General features: G+C 31.0%; 1 protein-coding gene across 1 annotated transcript; it reads right to left on the reverse strand.

Moving 5' to 3' along the window:
* Nucleotides 1–491: 491 nt before the first annotated feature.
* Nucleotides 492–21,309, reverse strand: LOC130828873 (probable inactive purple acid phosphatase 29). The gene is made up of 4 exons (XM_057694899.1): nucleotides 20,661–21,309; nucleotides 19,618–20,039; nucleotides 934–1,378; nucleotides 492–852 (listed from the first exon to the last, which is right to left on the reverse strand). Exons 1-4 carry the CDS (start codon nucleotides 20,971–20,973, stop codon nucleotides 812–814), a joined length of 1,221 nt encoding a protein of 406 aa, XP_057550882.1. The 5' UTR covers nucleotides 20,974–21,309; the 3' UTR covers nucleotides 492–811.
* Between the last annotated feature and the right edge of the window lie 5,388 nt (nucleotides 21,310–26,697).

Below are 26,697 nucleotides of genomic sequence, written 5' to 3' on the forward strand. Positions count from 1 at the left end.
TCCCTAGTAAAGCTTTTAATGATGGTCAAATTAATCATCTTATGATTATTCTTAGCATTTAATATTCCTATAGTCATTCTAATTCAATGACATCATCTTAACTTAAAAGAGGAAAAAAAATCTCTTCAAAAGATGATAACTCATTAATTTCTTGAGTTGCTTATGTTAGCTGTGTTTTGTTTTACTATATTGTATAAATATGTTGAAATTATTCGATAAATTAATAAAAATTTGAGAAACTAAAATCAATCAATCAAAAAATTCTTGTAGTTTCGACTTGCTCTCAGTGAAAATCGGTATGGGTTTAAATAAGTTTAGTTAAACATCGATTCAAATTTACCTCAATAAAAAATTAATTTAGGTTAAGTCGATTTTAACTGAAATAAAAATGCAGAAAGAAACATAATATTGATAGTTGTTCAGTTTACTTTTTTGGTGAATTAACTACTATAGTAGGTCATTGCGTTACCCAAGTTACTTTAGATAAATACCCCTAAAGTTAAAATTATTTATGATTACTCAATATGCGAAATTAATGTAGGAAAATCAAAAAAATATTTGATTATTCGAGATAGTGTTTTCTTAAATGAAAATAAGCACCATAATTTAGGAAAATAACATACTCTCTTAACAACCATGTTGACCTATTAATAAAAGACAATTCAGGAAACTAAAAACATTGAATAATTTATAAAAGTGTAAAGCTATAACTTACTATTTTACTCGCTCATAATTTTGGAAAATAGCAAACTATTACTATTTAATTCGGGAAACTAAAATCTACTTAAGAAGCTTACTGTTTTCCGCTATTTTATTCGGTCATAATCGAATTCAACGACCCAGATCGATCACCTGCATAAATAAGTCATCAGTAAAATATATCGACACATAAATATTAGAAAACTTGTTCAAGAAAATTAATGAGTAAAATACCAGTAGAAGCCCAAAGGACTTGAGGATCAATAACAGTTAGATGATCATCTTGGAGTCGCTTCCATGTAAGAATAGACTTAACAGGACCCCATGATCCGTCTTGAGTTTTATCCAACTTGATGTTGATCACCCTGGCTCTTCTAGGCCAACCAGGGATTCCATAGCCATGATATCCAAATCCAGCATCATAACAAAGTTGAATGTCACAATGCTTTCCACAATAGTCGTTTACATGACCATGTCCAACAAAAGCAGCTTTGATATCTCCTGCTGCCAGCATTGTGTCGAAGAATCCTGAATTCACTCCTGGGCAGATCACTTTCTCTTGCTTTTCACCCACCATTTGGGAATCTGTAATGTTGTTGAATTCAGGTATTGGAATGTGGAAGAATACTAACCCTGGAGCTGGCTGCTCTTGTGCTTCTGGTGCACTCATGTAGGCTTCCTGCAGATTAGATATTAATTAGTAGTCAATTACAAATACAATCATCATTCTGCTTTCCTAAATCAAGATTTAGACAAGTTCTGCTTCCGAAATTAAAGTCAGGTTGTTTTGTAGCTGCACATTTGAAACTTAAACATGTCTATACCTAAAAAGTAATACAAGTCATAAAGGAACCAATTCAATTAAAAACTTCAGTTGATATGTCCTACTACCTCTATCCACAAATTAAAAAAAAAAACAAAAAAAAATATTTGCTATTTCATTAAAAAATAAAAAAACATGTTTTTCCCTTGAATATAATAAATACTTTTTAATTATTAATTCATTATTTTTCTATGATAAATATTAATTTTAAGTATTATGAATATTAATATTATTTATTTTTATAATAAATATTAATATTATTTATTATGAATAAATTTATTAATTTAGGATGTATTTTAATTTTAAATATTTTTCTTAAAGAAAATTTAAGTTATATTTAAATCAATTATATAGATAATACAAATTAAAATGTAAACTTTTTTCTTTTATTTTCATATTACTATCTTCTATGAATAAATCCATAAATGAAAGATTCGAGAAATAACTTCATCGAAATAACCAAAATGAGAAAAAGTCTTGAGGAAGTCCGAAGTAAAGATAAGTCTTGAGATATTCGAAATGAGAGATGAGAAATCAAAAATGAAACTCTGATAGAATTCAAAAATGTGTTCTTTTAATTGTCCACTTCTAAACCGACAACAGCCTGGCGACCACACAAAAAAAGGTGATAGAAAGCAAGAAGACCACACCAAAAAATGTCTGGGGCGCAGCCACACCAACGCTATTTTATAATAACAATAATACTAATAACAATATTAAAATAAATATCGACGCCTGTCTACGGCCCCAGGTCAAAGCCAACTGTGCCGAAACCTTAGGCCATAGTCAGGCCATCGCCAATTAAAAAAATATATTTGAACTGTTAAATTCATGCTTAAAAATATTTACTTTGGTTATGTTTTGCTCTTTGTTGGGTTAGTTTGCTTAAAATCATGGTTATTGGTATTGTATTAGTTATTGTAGTTTTTGTTTTTGGGCTAGCCCGAGTGAAGGGAACAATATGGATAAAATCATAAAATGCATGATTTGGGTTAATTTGTTGCAGGACCGGCCCTAGACGGTGACCTTGAGGGTAGGCAAGGGGTGCTACCGCCCAGGGCCCAATGTTTTTAGGGGCCCAATTACAGGTTGAAAATGTACAGGTAAAAAAAATGATTTTCATCCGTATTCATTAGGTACAATAATCTTGAAAAAGGAGAATGAGTAAAGTAAGTAAAACGGTCATTGATCTCAACAGTCATACGTATTAATTAAGTAAAAAAACAAAAGATTTTTGGGTTATTCCTCATTAATACATTAATGACTTTTCAATTCCCAATTTTACCACTTTATGCCCCTTCACCAATAAACTTCATTTTTCAAGTAAAAAATTCCAATTTTCTATCACCATTTTCAAATTCCGACTTCTATTAGCATCAATTTGTTGGTTTATTTCAGTTTGTGGTCATGAATTTGGGCATTCATTTATGAAAGTTTTCCCTGGTAATTTTTTAGTCCTCTTTTCTTTGTTTCCAAATTACTTTTAAACTACACTATGTATATGTTTTTTTAAAGTGCAATTTTTAATTATTTGTTGAATTATTAGTTGAAATTGCTGATACTTTTTTATCATATTTTGTTTGAATATAAATTTAATTTTTGGTTTAATTTCGTTTTGATTATATTGTGAGTATGTCTTTTATTTGATTCATTTCGTTGACATTATATACTACTTGTTAGGCTATTGATGTGGTAGTTTTTCTCGCAATCTTCAACTCTCAAGTCATTTTCCTGCGAAATCTTTGCAATTTATGGCTTCTCTAAGTCTTTAAGGTTAGTAAGATTAGCATCTTGGTGAGAGCAAATATATATACATCGCATAATTCATAATAGATTTTTGGATACTAATGGACAAAGTTGAATTTTTTGACCATGAATATCAACGTGACAACAAAACAACATAAGAATTACTACGAAAAGGGGCCTAATTTTTCCATTTCCCCTAGGGCCTATAAAATCAGAGAAACGGCACTAATTTGATGCAGTCTTTATGTTCTGGTATTATGGGTCAGAGGTAGTGGCAGATCTATTCACAGGCACCCCCTAACATATGCCTCAGGGGGATTTTTATTTGAAAAATTTTGATGCTGTTAGGGGTCCAAAGTACCATGTTTCATTTCATCAACATTCAAAAAAAAAACTCTTACTCTTCTCTCTTTTCCTCTAAAAGAAAAGCAAAACTACTCTAAAACCCTAAAGACTCATGCGTCTGTCGCCGCCCACCTGCGCTTGTCGTCGCCCATTTGCACCTGCCGCCTGCTTACCTACGACCTCCGGCCAGCCGTTGCCGTCTATTTGCCTGCCGCTGCCCTGTTCGCTGCCTTTCTCTCCTCTCTTCTACTAAAAAAAACTCTACAATCAGAATTTTTGTTTTTTGAACGTATTTTCACTCATTTTAATCTTAATCTTTAATTCTTTATGTTCTCATCGTTTATCATAATCTATAATCATGATGTTTTACTTTCTCTATCTTAATCTCAATCTTGATTTTGAATTTTGTTAGAATGTTATATTTTTTTTATGTTATTTAATTGAATTATTGAATATTTGTTAATGTTATGTAAATGTGTTTGTTAATTTTGAATAATTGAATGTTTCTTGACTTTTTTTTGTTTATCTTCTTTGAGTAATTAAATATTTGACTAATTGAATAATTGAACATTTGTGAATGTGTTTTGATGTTCTTGCTAGAATTCAAAAATCAATATAGAGAAAACAAGAGAGTATTGTTTCTTTTTTTGCCGAACATTTCTAATCCTACTCCATCATCTATTCCTTCTCAAGATTAAGAGAAAGAAAGTGAAACGGTTCAAACTCCAACCCCAATAAATAAAGGAATATTAACTTTCATTGATGTTTTGAATCTTCCTCAAGATCCCAGAAAAAGGAGAAAAATGTCTCAATTTCACCCAAGTGACCAAGATATTGTTAGAAGAGAACATTGTTCAAGAAATACTTGTCAACCTTATAAACATGAATTTAAATTCACAAAGTTTGGGATAAAAAACCGTAGATTTAATCTGAAATGGTTTGATAAATACAAAACATGGCTTGAATATAGTGTTGAGACAGATGCAGCTTTTTGTTTCGCTTGTTATTTATTCAAGGATGATAATGTTGGACAACATTCTTTTGTGATGGATGGATTTCATAATTGGAAACGGTCGGATTCTTTGATGTACATGTTGGTGCAAATATGAGTGCTCATCGAATAGCAATGAAATGACTTGAAGATTAATTCAATCTCAGCTGCTTTGTTTAAGCAAGATGAAGAAGCTAAAATTAAATATCGAAGGAGATTAGAAGTTTCCGTTAAGTGCTTGAGGTGGCTTATAGTTCAAGGCATGCCATGTCTGGTTCATGATGAAAAACAAGATTCACTAAATAGGGGTAACTTAATTGAACTTTTAAAATTTCACGCGGAAGGTAGACCTGATGTTGAAGATGTTGTGCTGGACAATGTGCCGAAAAATTGTCAAATGATAACTCCTTCAATTCAAAAAGAAATCATTAATGCTTGTGCAAAAGAGACCACCAAAGCAATTGTCACAGAAATCGGTGAAGAGTGTTTTGCTATTCTTGCTGATGGTTTCTCATCTTTTGATTTAAAAAAATTGTATGGCTTGCTTTAGTCGTTGTGATTTCTCATCTTTTGATACAATAAAATTGTTGAATCTTGCTAAATTTTATCCAAATAAGTTTCCAAATGAAGATTTGATATTCTTTGAGGAATCGCTTCAAAGTTTCATTAGTGATGTGAGAAATGATGACTGATTCTTTGATGTGAAGACTCTTAATGAACTATCCATTAAACTTGTTGATACAAGGAAGCATGAAACTCATTCAGATGTCTATAAGCTGTTGAAATTGATATTTCTTCTTCCAGTGACGACATCAATTGTCGAAAGATCATTTTCTGGAATGACTCACATAAAAAGCAAAGTGCGAAACAGCATGGGAGAACAATTTTTGAATGATAGCTTAGCTACCTTTTAGGAGAAGGATTTGTTTCTCAATGTTAGTATTGATGCTATTATACATCGATTCCAAAATATGAGAACTAGGCAAGAATAATTGAAGTTTGTTCGTTGCTTTATATTTCATTTTGTTGGACTATGTTTTCATTGTAGATTTGAACAATTGTAGTTTGTTCGTAACCTTTTATATTAATTTGGCTTTGTCTTAGAATTATTGCACTTCTACAAGTCATTTTGCCGAAATAAAAAATATTTTAGTTGTTAATTTTACAAATGAACCTTTGACGAAATTTCGTTCATTTGTTAGTGCCCCAGGAGACTCTAAATCCTAAATCCGCCACTGGTCATAGGGTATGACCAAAGATTCACTCCTATTTCGAAATGAGCAAAGTTGAGTAAGAGCTTAGCTCTTGAGCTTGAAGGTAAAGTCTCAATCTAATTAACCATCAACTTAAAAGTTAGAAAATTGTTTGGTTTCACCATGTATACTAATGATGAAGTAGTATAAAAGCCAAACACTACCAGGTCATTCTAGTCACCTTAGAAAGTTCATGAAGGAGGTTGCCTATATGTTCAAGTTTAATGATATAGTCTTATGAATGGTTAATAGTAGGTTGAAATAATGAAATTTGATGAATTAAAGAAGGTAAATGTTTAGAAAGCTACACCTTTCTCTAACCTAATGACTACACATTCCATAAGGCAAGAAGTGAGAAAGACCTTGGTTAAGTTCCCACGTAAACAACAGTCTTTTGAACAACTAAAAGATTAGTATCATGGCAGAGCAAGGCCCCAATTCTAGAAGGTCAATTTTGGCTTCCCATGATTAATTTATGTTCTTTGAGACGATCTTATCGTGGAGCACTCTTTAACAATTGGCTGAATAGCCCAAACTAATACAATTATTAGCATATAGACTCCTTATTTCGAAGTTGTCTCATCAAAAGACAACCTCTCGCAAGAGTAGCTCCTAATATTTTAAGAAAAACACTTCCTTTATGTTTTTTACTTGCTCGAATTTCCATTTGGGTGTTTTTAAATACATACATCCTTATTAGAAGTGTTCTTTGGGACACGTAGGGATGGATCGGAGATCTTTCTTGATAGGTCAGGTTGGGCTAGGTCATATTATTTTTTATAACGGGTCGGGCCAGGCCAACGGCCCATTCCGTCCCTCATGGCCCATTTATGTAAAACATTCTCATTATATTAATTAATTATGAAATCAATTTTATAAATATTAATTATATTACCTAATACAGCATATATTGTAAAATTTTAAATATATAAATATTAATCAAATAACTACCACTAGCCGTTAAAACACTTTAAAAATTTTAATTACTATTTAAAATTTGTTCAAGTTGACATTAGAAAGTATTTAAAGCCCGACTTGTTTTAAGTTTTTCCTTGTCCAACCAGAAAGTGGAGTAACCTTATGAGTTTTACATCTCAAGATGACAAATTACTAAAGCTGCTTATGGGTGGGTTACCTACCAGGCTCAAAAGACGGGCAGGCTTGGACAACAGTTTCAAAAAAAATATAATATTTGGACCTGTACTACTTGTCCTCCAAGTTAAGCGGGCGGGTAGCGGCACAAATGTAATACCGGTGTGTAAACCCGTCTGCCTACTTATTTAATAGATATACAATTTTCTAAAATATATTATATGTGATTAATTGTTTCTATGCTTTTGCTTCAGATCACAAGTAGGCATCTTTATTTTCATGCTTAGATGTACTTTTCTTAGGTGCAAAAAATCTTTGAACTCACAAGACACAACATACTAAAGCTTTAATCCAAACAATACGAAAAGTCGTTAGTTATAAACTAACAATATATAAGAACATAAATATGTAAATTAGTTTTTTACTTAATTATAAATTAAAAATTCGTTTGTCTACGAATCCTGCCTGCTAAGAAAGAGGATGGGGACTATTAATATTTTGGGCCCGCAGGCAGGATTTTAGGGCCAGGTTTGGTCTGCATCCAAATCCACCCACGAATACCTTGACAAATTATCATTCACAAAGAAACAACAAAGATCAACATTGTTGCCCTTTTGTTGAGCAACATTTCTCATAACTTCTTTGGCTTTGGAAAATTTAGCCTTCAACGCGTCTAGCGTATTAACAAATGCAAAACCTTAGTTTGGTCCATCTCCAACAATATACCAGTATAAAATCAACCCATTCAAACAAACCATGTCTTAATTCAAGGACTCTTTGTTGTAAATCACAAATTATCGTTCAATGTTGTGATTTCGCTTTCTTTACGTTGTGTCAAGCTCCAAATCTCACCTTAATGGAGGTGAGTTCAATCACCTCGTTGCTTACTATTTGGCTTGCACATTTGAGAATGAAGTTATGAATGCAAAGAAGTATGGGTGCATATGCTTTGGATCACTCAATGAAGTGATAGACGAGGATGATTTAGAATGCCTTAATGAAGGGAAGGCACGAAGATTGGGAGGATTTGAAGACCACTCGACCAGTATTTGCTACAATCCAGTAGGTTCTATGAATCCGCTCACCTGGTGGAGCATGGCCCGCTCGATCGAGCAACTTTCAGTGCCCAAAACAGAATGTTTCTATTTTATGCGGGTTTTCTTGTAGGCTTTCAAATATGACATGGGACTATATAATGGATCTTAGGGATTCATTAGGGTTCAATAGAGTGCCTAATACTCAGAATCAACTATCGTTTTAACTAAGAGAGTTCATTCTACTTGCATTAGGGCATTTGAGAGAGATTGACATCAAAGGTTCAATCTTTACTTTGAGAGGTTGTTCTCAAAGGTTGTGTGAGTTGAGTCATTAATATATTGTTGAGTATATTAATGATAAGATACTTCTTTTGAGGGAGAGGTATCCTTAAAGATACCTCATATATCTTGTGTTTTGTGTTCTCTATTGTTGTGCTCAGTTTTTGTTGCTTTCTTTGTGCTTTCTTTTTTCTTGTTTGTTATTCATCATTGTCATACCCTATTCATCTTTGTGCTTTTGGTGAGATTTGTGGGTTGTTTGGTAGGTGAAAGTTAGGGTCTTTGGTGAAGAAACAAGATGGCAAAGTTTTATATTCCATTGTTTGATAGAAAATGAATTTTTCAGTGTGGAGAAGCACCGTAGAAGACTTGTTGGTGCAACAAGGGATTGATGATGCTCTTGAGAGATCCAAGCCAACATCAATGGATGAAGGGAAGTGAGTGGCTATGAAGAAGAAGGTGGTGAGCACTATTAGGCTTGCCGTTGCACCCAAAATCAAGTATAATTACTTGAAGGAGACTGACCCTGGTGTGTTGTTGGAGAAACCTCAAGCGGTGTATGCTTCTAAAAATCTCTTACCAACAAATTTTGCTCGAGATGGGAGTTGTATCAACTCATGAAGGAGGATAATACAAGTATGCAAGATAATATCAACAAATTAACCAATTTGTGTGCCAATTGTTGAATGCCGATGAGAAGCTTTCTGATGAGGGGAAAGCCTTACTACTCTTGGCTTCACTTCCTAAGAGCTATAAGAATATAGTTCAAACGTTGCTCCATGGGAGAGAATCTATCACACTCGATCAAGCATTTGTGGCGTTGAGAGAGAATGATAGGTTTTTAGAGAAACATGATGGGGAAGACAAGTAGGGGAGTAGTGAGGCACTATTTGGTGAGGGTTCAAGAGGGAGAGCAAAGGACAAGGGTTATCAAGCTAGGGGGAATTCTCAAGGGAGAAATGACTATAGTAACGAGGAGTGTTACTATTGTAAAAAGAAGGGGCACATTCAAATGATGTGTAAGGAGATGAAGGAAGACCTCAAGAGATGAAAGACTTAAGGGTTGGAAGAAGAGATGGTGAAAGTAGCGGGGATGCCGCTCTAGGCTTTGTGGATGATGATGACTATGATGGTGCGCTTCTTATTGATGGGGGAGTGACTCATAATAAGAAATGGGCGATTAACGCCGGTTGTTCATTCCATATATGTTGTGAGAAAGAGAAGTTTGCTAAGCTTAGCTATGTTGATGAAGGCCTTTTCACTTTGCCAAATGATGAGAGGGTGAAGGTGGAGGGTATTAGTGAGGTTGTGATTATGACACGTAATGGTGTCAAGAGAAGGCTAGGTGGTGTGAGGTATGTTCCCAAGCTTGAGAGGAACCTCATCTCACTTGGTAGATTGGAGTCAAAGGTATGCACCTTCAAAGCTAGTGATGGGTTCTTGAAGGTCATTAAGGAGAGCATGGTGCTCATGAGAGGGAGAAGGAGTGAAAGCAACTTGTATGTGTTACAAGTTGATGGTGGTTGCCTAGGCCACATGGATGATTGCAAGTCACCCAAGAAGGTGACATTTGATGATGATGAAAGATTTGAGCTTGAGGGGGAGATTGTTGTGTCAAGCTCCAAATCTCACCTTGATGGAGGTGAGTTCGATCACCTCGTTGCTTACTCTTTGTCTTACACGTTTGAGAATGAAGTTATGAGTGCAAAGAAGTATGAGAGCATATACTTTGGGTCACTCAATGAAATGATAAATGAGGATGATTTAGAGTGCCTTAACGAAAGGAAGGCACGAAGATTGGAAGGATTTGAAGACCACTCGACCAGTCGAGCAAGAGTAGCTCCGTCAAGCCAAGTCTCTACTACTTCATCCGCTCTCCTGGTGGAGCTTGGCCTGCTCGATCGAGCGACTTCTAGCGTCCAAAACAGAATGTTTCTATTTTATGCGGGTTTTCTTGTGGGCTTTTGAGGGATTGTCTTAAGGCTCCCAAATATGACATGGGATTATATAATGGATCTTAGGGATTCATTAGGGTTTAAGAGAGAGCCTAATACTTAGAATCAACTATGGTTTTAGCCAAGAGAGTTCATTCTACTTGCATTAAGGCAATTGAGAGAGATTGACATTAAAGGTTCAATCTTTACTTTGAGAGGTTGTTCTCAAAGGTTGTGTGAGTTACGTCATTAATGTATTGTTGATTATATTAATAATAAGATACTTGTTTTCAGAGGGAGGTATCCTTAGATACTTCATATATTTTGTGTTTTGTGTTTTCCATTGTTGTGCTCTATTTTTGGTGCTTTCTTTGTGCTTTCTTTTCTCTTGTTTGTTCTTCACCATTATCATAACCCATTCACAACACTTTAGAATTTTCTTGTTAATCAGAAATAAAGGTGTAATAAAATATAAAGTCGACATGTTAAAAACCTGTGCCGACCTGCTAATTTTTAAAACCGTTCTAACTCGTTAAAAGTCCGACCCTTTTACAAAAAGACAATTTTTTATTAAGACTGTCATATCGTGAGACGGCTTAATATGGGCTGGCCCAATATTTAATTTTAAAAAACCTAAAAAAACAACTCGTCTTATATGAGACTGTCTCAACATGGGACGGGCCCATATATTAGCTTATTTCTTTAATTAATTACTTTAAAATCATAAGTGATCGTTTTAAGATTATAAGTAATAACTCTAAAATTCTAAAAAAATAACTATTTTAAAATTATAAATGACCACTTTAAGACAGAATGTGTGTATTGGGTCAGCCCAATAAAGATGGTCTCACCGTGAGACCGTCTCATTTAAGAATTAGTGAAAAAAACACTATTTTTGATTTACTTAATTGAATTATTTTTGAAAAAGGACATTAATTGGGCTATTTGTATGAACCCCTCTCACCATAAGATGGTCTCATAATTAACGGACTTGACCCTGTTATGATGGGCCGGATCACATGCTTTTAATAGGCTCCTAGCATTAATTAAATGCTCCCCCTATAAAAAAAAAAAAAAGAAAACGCACTCATTTACTTCTTTAACATCAATTATGTATTTCTTACATATTTAATATCCTCACTTCAATAATTTGATCCCCACTGTTTTCCACCATCTTTTCATTCTCCAACTTTTCTAATTATTTAAATATTCTATACTTAAATTGAAAAATTAATCATTTTCTCAGATCCTCCCTCTAATTCAACATTAACGTCTCATTTGCTTTATGCACTTATTCAATCCTTAATATCTCTAATATTGCATTATTAAAAATTATGAAAAGTTAATATAAATAATCCTTGCATTGAAACGAATCAAACAAGATCCCACATGACTATGTTTTAACTTGTAGATTAATAATAAAATACAAATTTAGAGTAAGAGATGGACAGTGTCCAAAAAGCAAAGAAAATGTTAGTGTTAAATTGGAGGGAGTATACTAGTACTAACAAGTGTTAAATTGAAAAACTAGTCATTTTCTCACACTTATTTTGTGTGTACTTTCTCTATATAATGTATCTAAAAAATAGTACTCCTTGAAAATTTAGAAAGTGTTAAAACTTAGAGAGATAAGGAGGAAATAGAATGAGTAAAAGTTAGAAGATAGAGATGTTTTTATTCATTGGTGTGATTTTTTACATTAGTGAACTTCCATATTTATATGCAAGTTCAACTACAATTACATTGAATGCATTCACATTAGGGTAAATTCATTAATTACCTTTCACACTATATTCATTAATTACCTTTCACACTATATTTCAACACTCCCCCTTGAATTCACATTCTAATTATGTAAAAAAGAGTAAAATATTATTACAATATTTCTATTTAATACTGCCTCATTAAAAACCTTGTCAGGAAAAACCCAATGGGATAAAAACATGAACGAAGGGAAAAAGAGTGCAGTAAATATGATTCTCCCCCTGAGTTCAACAAATATCTCGTAGATGACACATTCCAATTTTATATACAAGTTGCTCGAATCTCTTTGTTGGAAGGGACTTTGTGAATTGATCTATAAGATTTTCACGTGATTGAATTTTTTTGACTTTTATTATTTCGTACTTCTGGAGGTCATGTGCAAAGAAAAAGTTTAGTGCTATGTGTTTGGTTCTATCCCCTTTTATGAAGCCTTCACTAACTTGTTCAATACAACCGATATTATCTTCAAAAATTACAGTTAGAGAATTTATTATTGAGTTTATCCCACATTCTTCTTGAATGTGACCAATTACGGACCTTAAACAAACGAATTCTCTACTTGTTTCATAAAGGGCGATCAATACTGCATGATTTGATGATGTAGCTGTCAGTGTCTGTTTCGTGGATCTCCAAGATATTGGGTACCTCCATATGTGAATACATATCCATTTTTTGATTTAGCCTTATGGGGGTCTAATAAGTATCCAGCATCTGAATATCCAACAAGAGTAGCAACTTGCTTTGATCTATAAAATAGTCCAAGATCTTTAGTTCCTCGAACGTAGCGCAACAAATATTTTATCCCATTCCAATGTCTCTTTGTTGGTGAATTGCTATATCTAGCTAATAAATTAACAGCAAAAGCAATAACAGGTCTCGTATTATTAGCTAGATACATCAGAGCTCCAATTGCGCTTAAATATGGCACTTCAGGGCCAAGAATCTCCTCGTCTTCTTCACAAGGTCGAAATGGATCATCTTTTGGTTTTAATGATCGCACTATCATTGGAGAGCTCAGCGGATGAGCTTTGTCCATATGAAATCTTTTTAGGACTTTTTCTGTATAGTTGGATTGGTGTACAAAGATTCCACCCCTTAAGTGCTCTATTTGTAATCCAAGGCAAAACTTTGTTTTCCCAAGATCTTTCATTTCGAATTCTTTCATCAAATATTTTGCAGTTTGTTCAAGCTCTTTGAGAGTTCTAATGATATTTAAATCATCAAAACATAAACTGCAATTATAGAAAATCCTGATTAAGTTCGTTTAATAAATACACAAGGACTGATTTGATCATTTATGAATCCTTCTTTCAGGAGATATTCACTAAGACGGTTATACCACATTCTTCCAGATTGTTTTAGTCCATAAAGTGACCTTTTCAGCTTTATGAAAAACATTTCTCGTGATTTGTGGTTTTCTGGCAACTTAAGTCCTTCAGGGACTTTCATATAAATGTCTGTATCAAGTGAACCATATAAATATGCGGTCACAACATCCATAAGTCGCATTTGCAAACTGTTTGAGACAGTTAGACTTATCAACAATCTTAATGTAGTCGCATCTACTATTGGAGAATACGTCTCTTCATAATTAATCCCTGGTCATTGGGAAAAACCTTGTGCTACAAGTCGTGCCTTATATGTAACCACTTCATTTATCTCATTTCTTTTTCTTACAAACACCCATTTATAGCCGACCGGTTTTATACTATATGGTGTTTGGGTAATTTGTCCAAAAACTTCTCGTTTCTTAAGTGACTTTAATTCCGCTTGAATAGCATCTTTCCATTTTGGCCAATCATTCCTATGCCGACATTCTTGTATCGTTCTTAGTTCTATATCATTTTCATCAAGTGTTATTTCGGTAGCGATTGGATGAGCAAGTGCATCATTAACAATAACATTCTTTCGATTTATTTGTCTTTTAGTTGAAATGTAATTAATCGAAATTTTATTGTTATCTTTGATATCATTATTTTCTTCTTCTCTGAGATTTTCATCCTCATCTCCAAAACTTCTTTCTTTACAATTCATTGAAGAAGTAATATTGATAACATTTGCCATTTCATTCAACCTTTTGGATTTTCTTTGTTTCAAATCCTTTGAACCAAGTGGTCTTCCACGCTTCGGGCGTGCAATAGATTCATTTTCGGTGGCTTTGTTATCAGTGGGAATTTCAATTCGTGCCGGAATATTTGCCGCAGGAATATATGATTTTGTCACTTGCTTTGTTTCTAGAAATGCATCAGGTAATCTGTTTGCAATATATTGATTATGGACAATTAGTCTAACTTCTTGTTCAGAAGCATTCGTTTTTGGATCATATATTTTCAAATGTATTGCATTCCATGTGAGATCTATTTCCTTCTTATTTGGGTCCACTTTCTCTCCCCCTAAGGATGGGAATATTGTCTCATTAAAATGACAATCTGCAAATCTAGCATTAAATAAATCACCAGTCATTGGTTCTAAATATTTGATAATTGACGGGCATTCAAATCCAACATAAATTCCCATCCTTCTTTGTGGACCCATTTTTGTACGTTGGGGTGGTGTAATAGGGACATATACTGCACATTCAAATATTTTCAAGTGTGATATATTTGGTTCTCGACCATGCACTAATTGCTGTGGTGAATATTTATGATAAGCACTTGGTCTCAATCTTATCAATGACGATGCGTGTATTATTGCATGGCCCCATGCAAATGATGGCAATTCGACCTCATTAATAATGGTCTTGCTGTTAATTGGAGTCTTTTAATCAATGATTCAGCCAGACCATTTTGAGTATGAACATGAGCTACTGGATGTTCTACGTCAATTCCAATTGACGTACAATAATCAATAAAAGTTTCAGATGTAAAATTCTCCGGCATTGTCAAGCCTTATTCGCTTAATTGTATAATCTAGAAATTGATTTCTCAATCGAATGATTTGAGCAAGTAATTTCGCAAATGCCACATTTCTAGTTTGTAGGAGACTTACATGTACCCATCGTGTTGAGGCATCAATCAATACCATAAAATATCTAAATGGCCCAGAAGTAGGATTAAATGACCCACATATATCTCCATGAATTCTTTCCAGAAATTTAGGAGTTTCAGTTGCAATTTTATTTAAAGATGGTCTAATTATCAATTTGCCTTGTGAGCATATAGAACATGATAATTCATTTGGTTGGAAAATTCTAATTTCTTCATTGAATGCCCAATTGAATTTTCAATAATTTTTTGCATCATTCCCACAACAAGTGACCCAATCGGTCATGCCATAAATTCATCATTTCTTTATTATCTAACTTCTGGTTAGACACCATGTTTATCTCAACAGGTTTTATATTAATGCGATATAATCTCGATGAGTATGCTGGTAATTTTTCATGAATGCTTTTCTTGCCGCATTTTTCAAATGTGACACATAAATATTCAGTATGATTTTCAGTCATTGTTTCTAAATGATAACCATTTTGGCGTACATCTTTAAAACTTATGAGATATCGTCGAGATTTACTCGAATATAAAGCATCATTAATTACTAGTTTTGTCCCATCAGGAAGTATTATTTGAGCTTTTCTATATCCTTCTATTAGTGTAGTAGTTCCAGAGATTGTGGTGACATCTGTTTTCACCATCTTCAACTCAGAAAAATATTTTTTGTTCTTTAGGATAGTGTGAGTTGTTCCACTATCTAGGAGGCATTGATATTTGAATCCATTTTCAAACTGATCAATATCTTCATATTAAATAAATAGATAGTTAAAATAAAATTTCATTAACATTAGATGATATCAATACATAAAAAGGAGATTGCATATAAAAAAAAGGAAATACAACTAAATAAGCACCACAATATTGTTAAGAAAAATTCAAATATCTTCGTCGTATTCTTTATCATTTTCATCGCCATCTAAATAGAAGTCTGAAAGGTCAAGATTAGGCATTGACGTGCTTGCTTTATTATAAGGATCGACATTAGGCATTGAAGTGCTTGCTTCATTAAAGTTTGCTTCCACACCTTTACCCTTTTTTCTTTTGGGAAGCTAAATACAACTCCACCAAATGTTTGGCAGTACGACATGTACGTGCCCAATGCCCCGTCATGCCACATTTGTAACAAATATTTTCTTTTCCTTCTTGATGACTATTTTTATTTTGATATCCAACTTGTTTTCCCCTTCGAGAATTATTATTGTAATGACCATTTTGGCAATTTTGGGGAAAGTGGCCTCTACCAAATCCTTGAAACTTTCTACCATGTCCATTAAAATTTCCACGACCTTGTCCTAATCCTCTTCCTTGGGAATTTCCGCGTCCTCTACCACGATTATTATAATTTCCACGGCCTTTATTTTCAACAACATGTGCTTTAGGCACATGTGTTTTAGTAGAGTGTGTCTCACGGATAGTTTGAGATCCAATAGGTCTCATATTATGATTTTTCCAGACAAGATCATTATGTTGTTCAGCCAGTGAAAGTACTACACTCAGATATGAATATCTTTTGAAATTTTTTTCCCTATATTGTTATTGCAGAATAATGTTTGATAAATGAAAAGTAGATGATGTGAGTTCAATCATTTCTGCATCAGTCACCGGGTGCTCAACAATATTTCAACATTGATGCAATTCGGTATAATGTTGAATTGTACTTACTGAGAGTCTTAAAATCAGAAAATCATAAATTCTTCCACTCATGGCTAGCTTGTGGAAGAAGCACCCTTTTGTGGTGATTAAATCTTTCAACAAGAAAGTACCACAATGTTTTGGGATCTTTTATGAATAAATTTTCGGATTTAAGGCTATCATGAATATGATGCCTCAAGAGGAGTAAGGCTTTGCCCTTTTCTTGATTTGTAGCTACCTTTATTTTAATAGCTTGAGTTCCATCTATTGGATCCTTTTCTTTTACTTTCAATACAGTATGTTCAAGTCCTTGAGCTTCTAAGTTCATGATGGCATCTTCTTTCCATTCTAAGAATTTTTGTCCAATTAAGTCTAGTATGTTGAATAGTCTTTTGGTAATTTATGCCATACTTGCTACATAATATATATACTTGTTTTGTAAGTATATGACAATGCAATAATTCTTATATTTTCAAAATAATAAACCATTAGAAAAATTATGATGTTTTAATTTCATAATCTTCTTCCCCTTGGTTTGTTATGAATTTGTTGTAGATAATAAATTTATGAATAAATCAAGAACAAGAGAAATAATAATAATAATAATAATAATAATAATAATAATAATAATAATAATAATAATAATAATAATAATAATAACAAGGAGAAGAACGAAAAAAAAATTAAAGACAATAAATGCTAAAGAGGGTAAAAAAATAGCATTTACATAATATATTAGTATAATTTATCATACAAAATGCACTAACAAACAAAAGAAAATATGACAAAAAAATCATGTGCATTTTGTTTCTTCTTCTTCAAAATAAATTAGTTCTTCATAATTATTATAATTCCTAATGCTACAAGAAGGACCACCAAATCCATAATTAAGGAGATATATAATTTGAGTTTGGCAAAATTATCTTCAAATCTAAAAGTATGGGAAGAGGAAGAAGATGGATTGTTTTTGTGATGTTGGTACATTGTCGATGGAAGGAAGAAGGAGAAGGAGGGTTTTTGATGTAAAGAGTAAAGTTGAAAGGATAAGGGGTATGAGGTAAAAAAATTGGGGTAATCCGATTTTATAGATGGTTATCCCAAATTGTACAATATACCGTATTATTTATGTATACTTAAAAGAAATACGTAAAGTAAAAGGTAAAAAAATGCACATGGATATAAATGCAAATACTGCAAATAAAAAAATGCACTTATAAATATATGAGAATAAAAAAATAATGCTAATCGTCCATTTAGGCGGTAAAGGAAAAACAATTAGCCAACCATATAGGCGGTTTAAAGAGTAACAAAAGAAATAAATAATACTAACCGTCCATTAAGGCGGTAAAAGAAAAAAACAATTAGCCAGCCATATAGGCGGTATAAAATAAAATAATAACAAAAGCATTAAAGTGTTCTTGTCATCCGTAAAGGTGACGTATTTGTCCAATAAATTATTTTATGGGTCATTTAAATTTATCTTGTAACGTTTAGTACTTGTTTCTCCCTCATCATCTTTGGTTCTTTTATTACTTGGTGAGTGTTTATTTTCAGTTGATGTTGTCGAGGCATTATTAGTTGGTTGTATTGATGAATTATTTGTTGGTCGTACTGGTGGAATATTAGTCGGTGGAACTAGTGGATTATTAGTTGGTCATACATGTGAATTACGAGTTGGTGGTATTGGTAGACCATTAGTATTATTGGGATTATTATGTCGGAGCTGATTTAAATCAGTCCTTGCTGGGTTTGTCCTGAAGGGTATGGAATTATGCTCAATTATAAAATATAAAAATGTGTTGAAAACATCTTGTATGACGATGTTGATACCATTTGATTGTTGGTCTATTTGTGGTTACTGATGAAGAAAAATGCTTAATTAGGTTTTAAAAATATTACCTTCTTGATTATTAAGGGTAGAGCTGGTACTGATAACGTGTTAAAACTTAGAGAGATAAGGAGGAAATAGAATGAGTAAAAGTTAGAAGATGGAGATTTTTTTACTCATTGGTGTGATTTTTTACATTGGTGAACTTCCATATTTATAGGCAAATTCATCTCCAATTACATTTAATGCATTCACATTAGGGTAAATTAATTAATTACCTTTCACACTATATTCATTAATTACCTTTCACACTATATTTCAACAGAGAGTAAATTTCAACGTAAAATTGACAGGCAACAACTTTTGCTTTTTTTTTGTTTTGTTTTTTTTCCAACTATGTAAATGGTACTTTGTAAACACTATTTATATTTACTTTTAATTTGTATTATGTTCTTAGTTTATAAGTTTAATTATAGTTAAAATTTTGTTTGTTCGTCTCAATGTGAAGGTTATTAATATAAACTTTTTATCTAATTTTTAATTAAAGATATTATGTATTGAATTAGTTGGCAAACATGAAAAAAAAGATAAACATTAATTTTGAATTGCAGCAGGGAGTATATAATACTCCCTTCTATTTAACTCATGTGTCTCATTTTAGTTTTTAGCAATTTTTAGGTGATCAAATTGAAACTATATGGGAAGAAGAAAGAGTGCATTATCTTTCAATTTGATACGGGTAAAGTGAAAATAGTAAGTGTAAAGATGTGAAAATTTTAAGTTTTATTAAGGGTAAATTGATAAAGTTAACATATCTAAAATTGAAATGAAATATTTAGACTGATTTGATCCAATAAGAAAATAAGACACTTACGAATAATAATCCCTCCTATTCGCCCAATGTGTCTCATCTGACATTTCACTATTTTTTAGATGGTTAAATAAAACCACATTTGAAAGAAAAGTGTTTAATATGCATAAAGTAGAATTAAAAGGTGTGAAAAAAGTAGGTTTAATAAGAATAAATTAATAAAGTGAACACTTTTAAAATAAAAATAAGACATTTAAGGTGATTTGACCAAATAAGAAAATGAAACACTTAAAGTGAATAGAAGGGAGTAATAATAATAATAATAATAATAATAATAATAATAATAATATAGAGTAGCTAGATAATGAATGAAGAGTAGGTAATAATAACCTGAAGTTGTTTGGATGTGCGAAGAAACCAAGACTGCTGAGAAGGTTGAATCCACTCATATCCAACGTAGTAAAAAGGAGTGAAACTGTAAGTGTAATCACCACTATCAAGAAGATAAAGGTTGAGTACAGATTTGTTCTGTAAAGAGGAACCTTCTACTCCACCAACCTCCAAGTTATAGTTACCCCAACCCCAAATACTCTCTCCTTCTTCAAGATTTGCTGGGTTTTTCAGTGACAATGTGTTTTTCATACCTACTATGTATTCCATTACAACTTCTCTTGAAAGTCCAGTTTGTAGATAGTTTACATCATGGTTCCCTAATATTGCAGTCCATGGTTTGTTTGACTCAATTGCTGGCCCAAACATTTCGTCCATGGATCTATTGTAGTTATAGCAGTCTATTGTATGCACGTTGTCACCTGCACATCCAATTCAAATAAATACAACTATTAGGCTGTGACAATTATAATCACTGCGTTAGCACACTTGTGTCGAGGCACCCACAGGCTCAAGCCTCCAAATTCATGATTAATGAGCATTAACTTGCGTACATGCTTAATTGTTAGAATTAGTGTTCAAAATTAGAAACTAATTAGTAACTTCAATTTGAAGTTCTTATTAATACCTTAAAATTAGTTTTAAATCGTTATTTTGCAGAGTTTCTTTAATGGATAATTTAATTGCTAGAAATATAAGAGTTAGTTAGTGGATTATGTTTACCCAATATTTAAAGTTAATTTCCTTTAGTTAATATAGTTTTATAACTTGGTAAGTCTATAAAAAAGTTATTTCTGTTGAATTAATTATAATAGTTTTACTTTTATAATTATACCATATTTACTTCCTTTTAATCTTTTTCCTAATAAGACATTGAACCTTTTTCCTAAAATTATATAGTAGAATACTATTAAATTTGCAAGTTTATAATCCACTATTTTAATAATATAACATGTAAAATATATCGACAACAATCAGTTCATCATGATTATTATGATAAGACCATTATACACAGAAAAAAAAAAAGAAAAATAATAAGTTACCAGTGAAAACAATGAGGTCAGGGTTCTCAGCAGCAATAAAACGACGGAGATAATCAGTGGTATTAAGATCAGAGCAAGATTCCAATTGAGAAGGTAAGACATCAGTACAAGGAGTATCCTTGCCATTAGCGTAGTGGGAATCTGAGATTTGTAGAATCTTAAACTCTCCATTAGAGTTGAATCTTAATTTGCCCTCATATCTTGCTGACCCTGTTCCAACTACTACTATTAGGAGTACTACTATTAAACGCACACTAAATTCTTGTGGCTTCCAACTTCTTGAACAACAACATAGAAAGCCTGACCTCATCATTTTTTTATTCAATGATTTTCTTTGAAAGCTCAGATAGTCTGAACTGTACTTAACCAACTACATATATTCTGGTATGAAGTATTAATCTCAAAACAATAACTCTTTAATTTGCGTTAATCGTCCCACGAAAGTATATATCACTGTCACGTCACGTGTTGTTAAACCCAATTCTTATATTCCGCCACCCTTTTTATTTTATCGCCACCCCCCTGAGTAAATTACCATTTTACCTTTACTTTATAAAAAATTAACAACATTACTATTAAGGGTAAAATTCCTATATATACCACACTCCACCTAAAATTATTCTCACTACTACTAAATACAACTCACTAGAGCTATACTCAGTTTCCATTTAGAAACACAGGATTTGCACCCGTGCTGCACGAGGCACCAAGAAAAACAAAGTAGTCCCCAACTTTATTGGTTTTGCTTTTTATTTTTTATACTCCCCTCAAATTTGAGTTATGATATTTTATTTGTTTTTTCCAAGTTTGTTAATATACTAATTTAATTTATAGTATTACTGATTATAAATAATTAAAAATTATAAAATATTGATTTAATAATTTTTGTGTTGAGACGAATCATATAAGACCTCACTTAATTATATTTCAATTTATAAATTAAGAATTAAATATCAATTAAGAGTGAAATGTACATAGTGTTAAAAATAAAAATGAGACATTAATTCCGAATTCAAAAGAATACATGTATTTTTGATCCGTTTAATGAGATTCGCTTTATTTTATTTTCTAATTGTGACTCAAATTCTTTGTTTAATTCTCATAAATACATTCAACATACATTTCAAATCATTTATATACTTCTATGTCTAACGCTTCTCCATAAAAGACATTTTTTATTCACTTATATTTAGTTGAGATGGTCTATAATATAGACCTCTCAATATATGGGCTGACCCATATTTCAAATTTTAAAAAAAATTAACAAAAATAAAATGAAAACTGATTCTGATGAGCGGTTTCTTAATCACTCCTCAATAACTTTTCAACTTCCATCTCCCTAAATGTATGAATATATAACTACAAATGTTTTTATTACAATTCTCCAAAAATTAACCGCAGTTGTGTTCTTCAACATTACTATTTACCATCATTAATGAACCTTAATTTTTTTTAAAAAAAAATTTAGAAGAACCACAATAGTTTTTATTACCTTCCCCAAATAGTATACATTGTTATCTTCTTCAAAATTATTGTTTTTCACCATTGATGAAGCTTAATTTAAAAAATCCCACAGTCGAATTCAAACACTAAATTTTCCATTATATTATGAAAAACCGATTTTTTTCATTTTCAAGGGATAAATTAACGTGGGAAAGAGACAGTTAATGAATAGACTTTTTATATTCTCGAATATAATACACGCGCGTGGAAAGAAAGCAGCGATTTATTTTAAGAAAGCAGCAGTTTTTTTAAAAAAAAGAATTTAAAAAGGAGATGTAGGCCGAGCTATTTCGCTATACTATAGACGGTCTGAGAAGATCTGTATCCTTTTTCCTTACAACTCTCATCTTTTAACAAATGCTATAAGAGAGAGGGAGTAACTTACAAACTTAGACCAATACAATTAATTTAGAAGTACTTAACATTAATTTGGAGTGTATATAAACCACTCAGAACCAGTTGACCATTAATTTTGGATCATTTAAATTAGAACTGTTAAATTGTGTCTCCACCTAAAAATTTGAATCAGAATCTAAGTTAACCAATTTAAAAGTGTATTTTTTTGGTTTGTTGAATCGGTATGATTGGAATTGAAGTTGCACTTAAATTGGTTGATAAATGAGAATGGTATAATTGAATATAAATTGCAACCGATTGTAATAATCTATATATATTCTTTGGATTTTGACTGTTAGCTATAATTCCTGTAGTAATTAATGTTTGCTGACTGGTCTTATTTGGTATAAATACTTCTCAACGTATAATGTAAAATGAACATAATTAAGTGAGATCTTGTTTGATTTGTCTAAATATATTTTTTATGATATGAAATTAAAAATATCAAAGATTAAATTGTGCAATTGATAGAGTGAAAAAAAAAATTTGCAATATAAAAACCAGAGGAAATATAACCGTTATTAGAGTTTAAACTTAGTAGTGACTGAACTAAGGTATATCCAATATGGATTATGCACAAATCCATGGCAAACCATGCAAAACCCACTTAACATGAACCGAATTTAAGTGATTTTTGTAAATTCGAACCAATTATTAATCAAATTGACCCGATAACTTGAATGACACACACTAAAATTGACAAATACCCTAAAAATCTAACTGAGCTGAATAACTCTCGTAAAAATTGACTCGATAAAATTTTAACTGATGCTAATATATCATGTAGAAAAATACGAATATTTATTATAAGTATAATGAAATGAAAGAATAATAATACTATTAAAAAACTTAAATAATGAATAAAGAAGGATCTCAAAATTTCCTGCATGCAGCAAAGGCTCAAGGTGTTTGACAACACGTGACGTGACACTACCATGCGGCGGTTTCCAAGTGCACACACGTCCTTATCACTCGTAAATCGTCACCTGTATCGGTATTCTCATATCTTATTTACAAGTTATAAAGACTATTTTTAATTAGACCAATTTATTATATATTTTTTAAAATATTATAAATATGCATTAAGAATAATATAAGTAGATAATTAAAATATTAAAAGTAGAAATTAAAGATACAATAAGTAAGCATTAAGAATAATATAAGTTGACACTAAAAATACGATAAATAAATATTAATTTTTAATGGGGTAAATTTAAAATACGTCTCTGTGTCCAAACTAGTTGAATCTTATCATCACTTTGCTTCCAATTTCTACAATGTCTTTTATCATATGTGTAATTCTTTTAAGAAACTGGGTTGACAAGATAGAATGAAAATTAATTCATTTTAAAGTATTACTAAGTGTCTCATTTACTTTATGTACTTTATTCAATACACTTATTTAATTCTTAATATATCTAATTCTGTATAATTAAAAATTATAAAAAAAATTGATATTAATAAACTTTATATTAAAACGAATTTAATAAGATCATACATGACTATGTTTTAACTTATAAAATAAATAATAAAACATAATTTAATAGTGATAATTGAATAGTGTCGAAAAAGTAAATGAAACACCTAAGTTGAATATGAGGTAGTATCATAAAGTAATTTGTAAATAGCAACCTTCAAGTTTAGAGCTTTTGTGAGTTTACTGTCTCAATGGATTTTTTTTTTTTAATAATTGCCACTAAAGTATCAAATTGTACACCATTCAAGCTAAGTAATCGTTAACCAACCCAAATGTCCTTTGACCAGTCTAAATAATCGTTGACCATTAGTCCATTACTAATTATCTTTGACATTTGTTGACCATCCCTGATCACTTCTAACTTTTCTAATTACCCATAATACCCATGTGTTTTAGCACTTTAACATCGTTTTTACCTATCCTCATGATATCTGTAACAGACTAGAAATTCTTAATTTTAATCTTCCGATTAATTATTCTGAATTTTCAATTCAAATCTCTAATCCTTTGATTATCCATTTCAAACCATCTTTAATTCCTAAATCTTTTTCGATTTTGTAATTTTTTTCGAATATTAAACTTTAAAATAGTATTTTGTTTAAAATCTTTTTATAAGCACTAAAATATTATTTTATTATTTTATAGTAAGAAAAGTAAAATTTTATTATTATATTCACGGTTTTGTAAAACGTTACTTTTTAAACTAACATTACTACTTATTATTTTAACCTTATAATTTTGATATAATTATTTTATACATAAAAATGAGTCGTATTTTTATTATGAACATTAAGTATAGTTTAAGCAAAATTTTAAATAAACTACATATTTTCATGATCAAACTTACCCATTATTTTAAAGTATATTCACTTGTACATACTAGAACAAAATTTTGATAAACCAAAATCCTTTCTATGTTAACCCATGATGTTCATCACTTACACAAGCTATCACCATTTCCTTACACAAGCTAACATTCTTCTACACTCCAAACTCTTACACATTCACTTACACACTACAACTCTTACACATTCAGTTACACACTCTAAATCACTTACACAAGTTAACCTTTTTCTATACTCCTAACACTTTTTTTCATACAATCTAATGAACTACAAAGTTGCCCAAACCCATTATTGAATACCCCCTTAGCCATGAGATCACTTACACCACCATCATCAAATCTTTCTAACATTCTTTCTTATATTTTCACTTCATTAAAATCTTACTACATTAATACCTTTATTAATTGAAGAAATTAAAGAGCATGGAGCATAGAACACTCTTTATTTAGCTTAAATCATCATCATTATTTTGGGAGTTGGATTAATTATCTTTGGAGCATTATTATCTATCATGGAGGATCTTATTTCTTATTATTTTCCTAATTAGTACTTAGTACTAATCCTTGGTGTTAGTATGGTATAACTTCTTACCCTACTCTTTTTGTAGAATTTTACATTATGTTTACTTTATAATATGCAAAGTATGAAATATGTTGATATATTTTAGTGGAATTTAGTTTAATGAAATTATAATCAAGATTATATTAAGTATGTGTATGCTAAAAGTATTTTTAATATGTTAATTTAATAATCTTTGAACAAGTTTAGGTAGTTGAGTGCAAAATTATATTTTAGTGATATTAAGTATGATTTATGTTATAAACTAGTGCTAGTATATTTATGAGTTATGTGTTACATTAGAAATGTTATTATATTTAAGAATTTATTTTATGTTAGAATTTTGTATTAATATGTTTATGTCAGCCTTCAAAGTAGTTTATAAGGTAGTAAGTTATTTTATGAACGTAGTTTACTAAGTATGATTATATTAAGAATATTGTTATTATACTTTATTCTGAGATTAAAGTTTATCCTTAAAGTTATAGTAAATTTCTAAGTTATTGTGTAAAGTTTTTATTCTTTTAGTGGTTACGTTAATTATTTAAATCTTGAATTTACTATAATAAATTAAATGAAGTTGTTTTGTTAGTGAAAAAGGCCCCAAAATACTCATAGGCCATTTGACCATTATCATATTAAAAAGAAAAAGAGTTTGATTTATTTTTTTTTATATTATTATAAGCTATTTTGTGATAATATTAGAATAAAATCTTAAAAGTTATTTTTGAGAAAGCTTTATAAGTTATTAAATATTGAAGTGATTTTCTTGAATGTATGAGATTTCATAATTAAAAAAAATAAAATAACTTTTGTGACATTTAATTACTATTTGACCAAAATTTATATAAAAAGATGTAAACGTATTTTTAGTAAACTTGTTCTTAAACTATGTGTGAAATATTGATTTTTGTGAAATTATAAGTTTTATTTGTTTTATAACTAGAATATTGACATTTGTGAATCTAATAAGTTTACTTGTTTTTCCAAACTTGAAATAATTATTTTTGGTAAACTTGTTGAATTGTAAAAACTTATCCAAAGGTTGCAGTTTAACTTGAATTTTAATTAGAATGTTTGATTTTGTCAGGAGAATAAAGTTTTACTTATTTTACAGTTGGAAATTTTGATTTTTGGAACTTATTCAAGAGAAATAGATTTTAGCAGCTACTTGTGGAAAATACTAATTTGGAGACTATTAATAAAATATTAAGTTATTAGTGTGAATTTAGTGACCTATTAAAATAAAGTTATAAAT

Source organism: Amaranthus tricolor, chromosome 12 (assembly GCF_026212465.1).
Source record: "Amaranthus tricolor cultivar Red isolate AtriRed21 chromosome 12, ASM2621246v1, whole genome shotgun sequence".
Lineage (NCBI taxonomy): Eukaryota > Viridiplantae > Streptophyta > Magnoliopsida > Caryophyllales > Amaranthaceae > Amaranthus > Amaranthus tricolor.

What these genes read in the sequence shown, in the direction of transcription:
- LOC130828873 (XM_057694899.1), bottom strand. Translation starts at nt 20,973, where the DNA reads ATGATGAGGTCAGGCTTTCTATGTTGTTGTTCAAGAAGTTGGAAGCCA. An exon ending in TGACCTCATTGTTTTCACTG is followed by an intron (nt 20,040 to 20,660) that starts GTAACTTATTAT and finishes TTGGATGTGCAG; the next exon opens with GTGACAACGTGCATACAATA. An exon ending in GCACATCCAAACAACTTCAG is followed by an intron (nt 1,379 to 19,617) that starts GTTATTATTACC and finishes TCTAATCTGCAG; the next exon opens with GAAGCCTACATGAGTGCACC.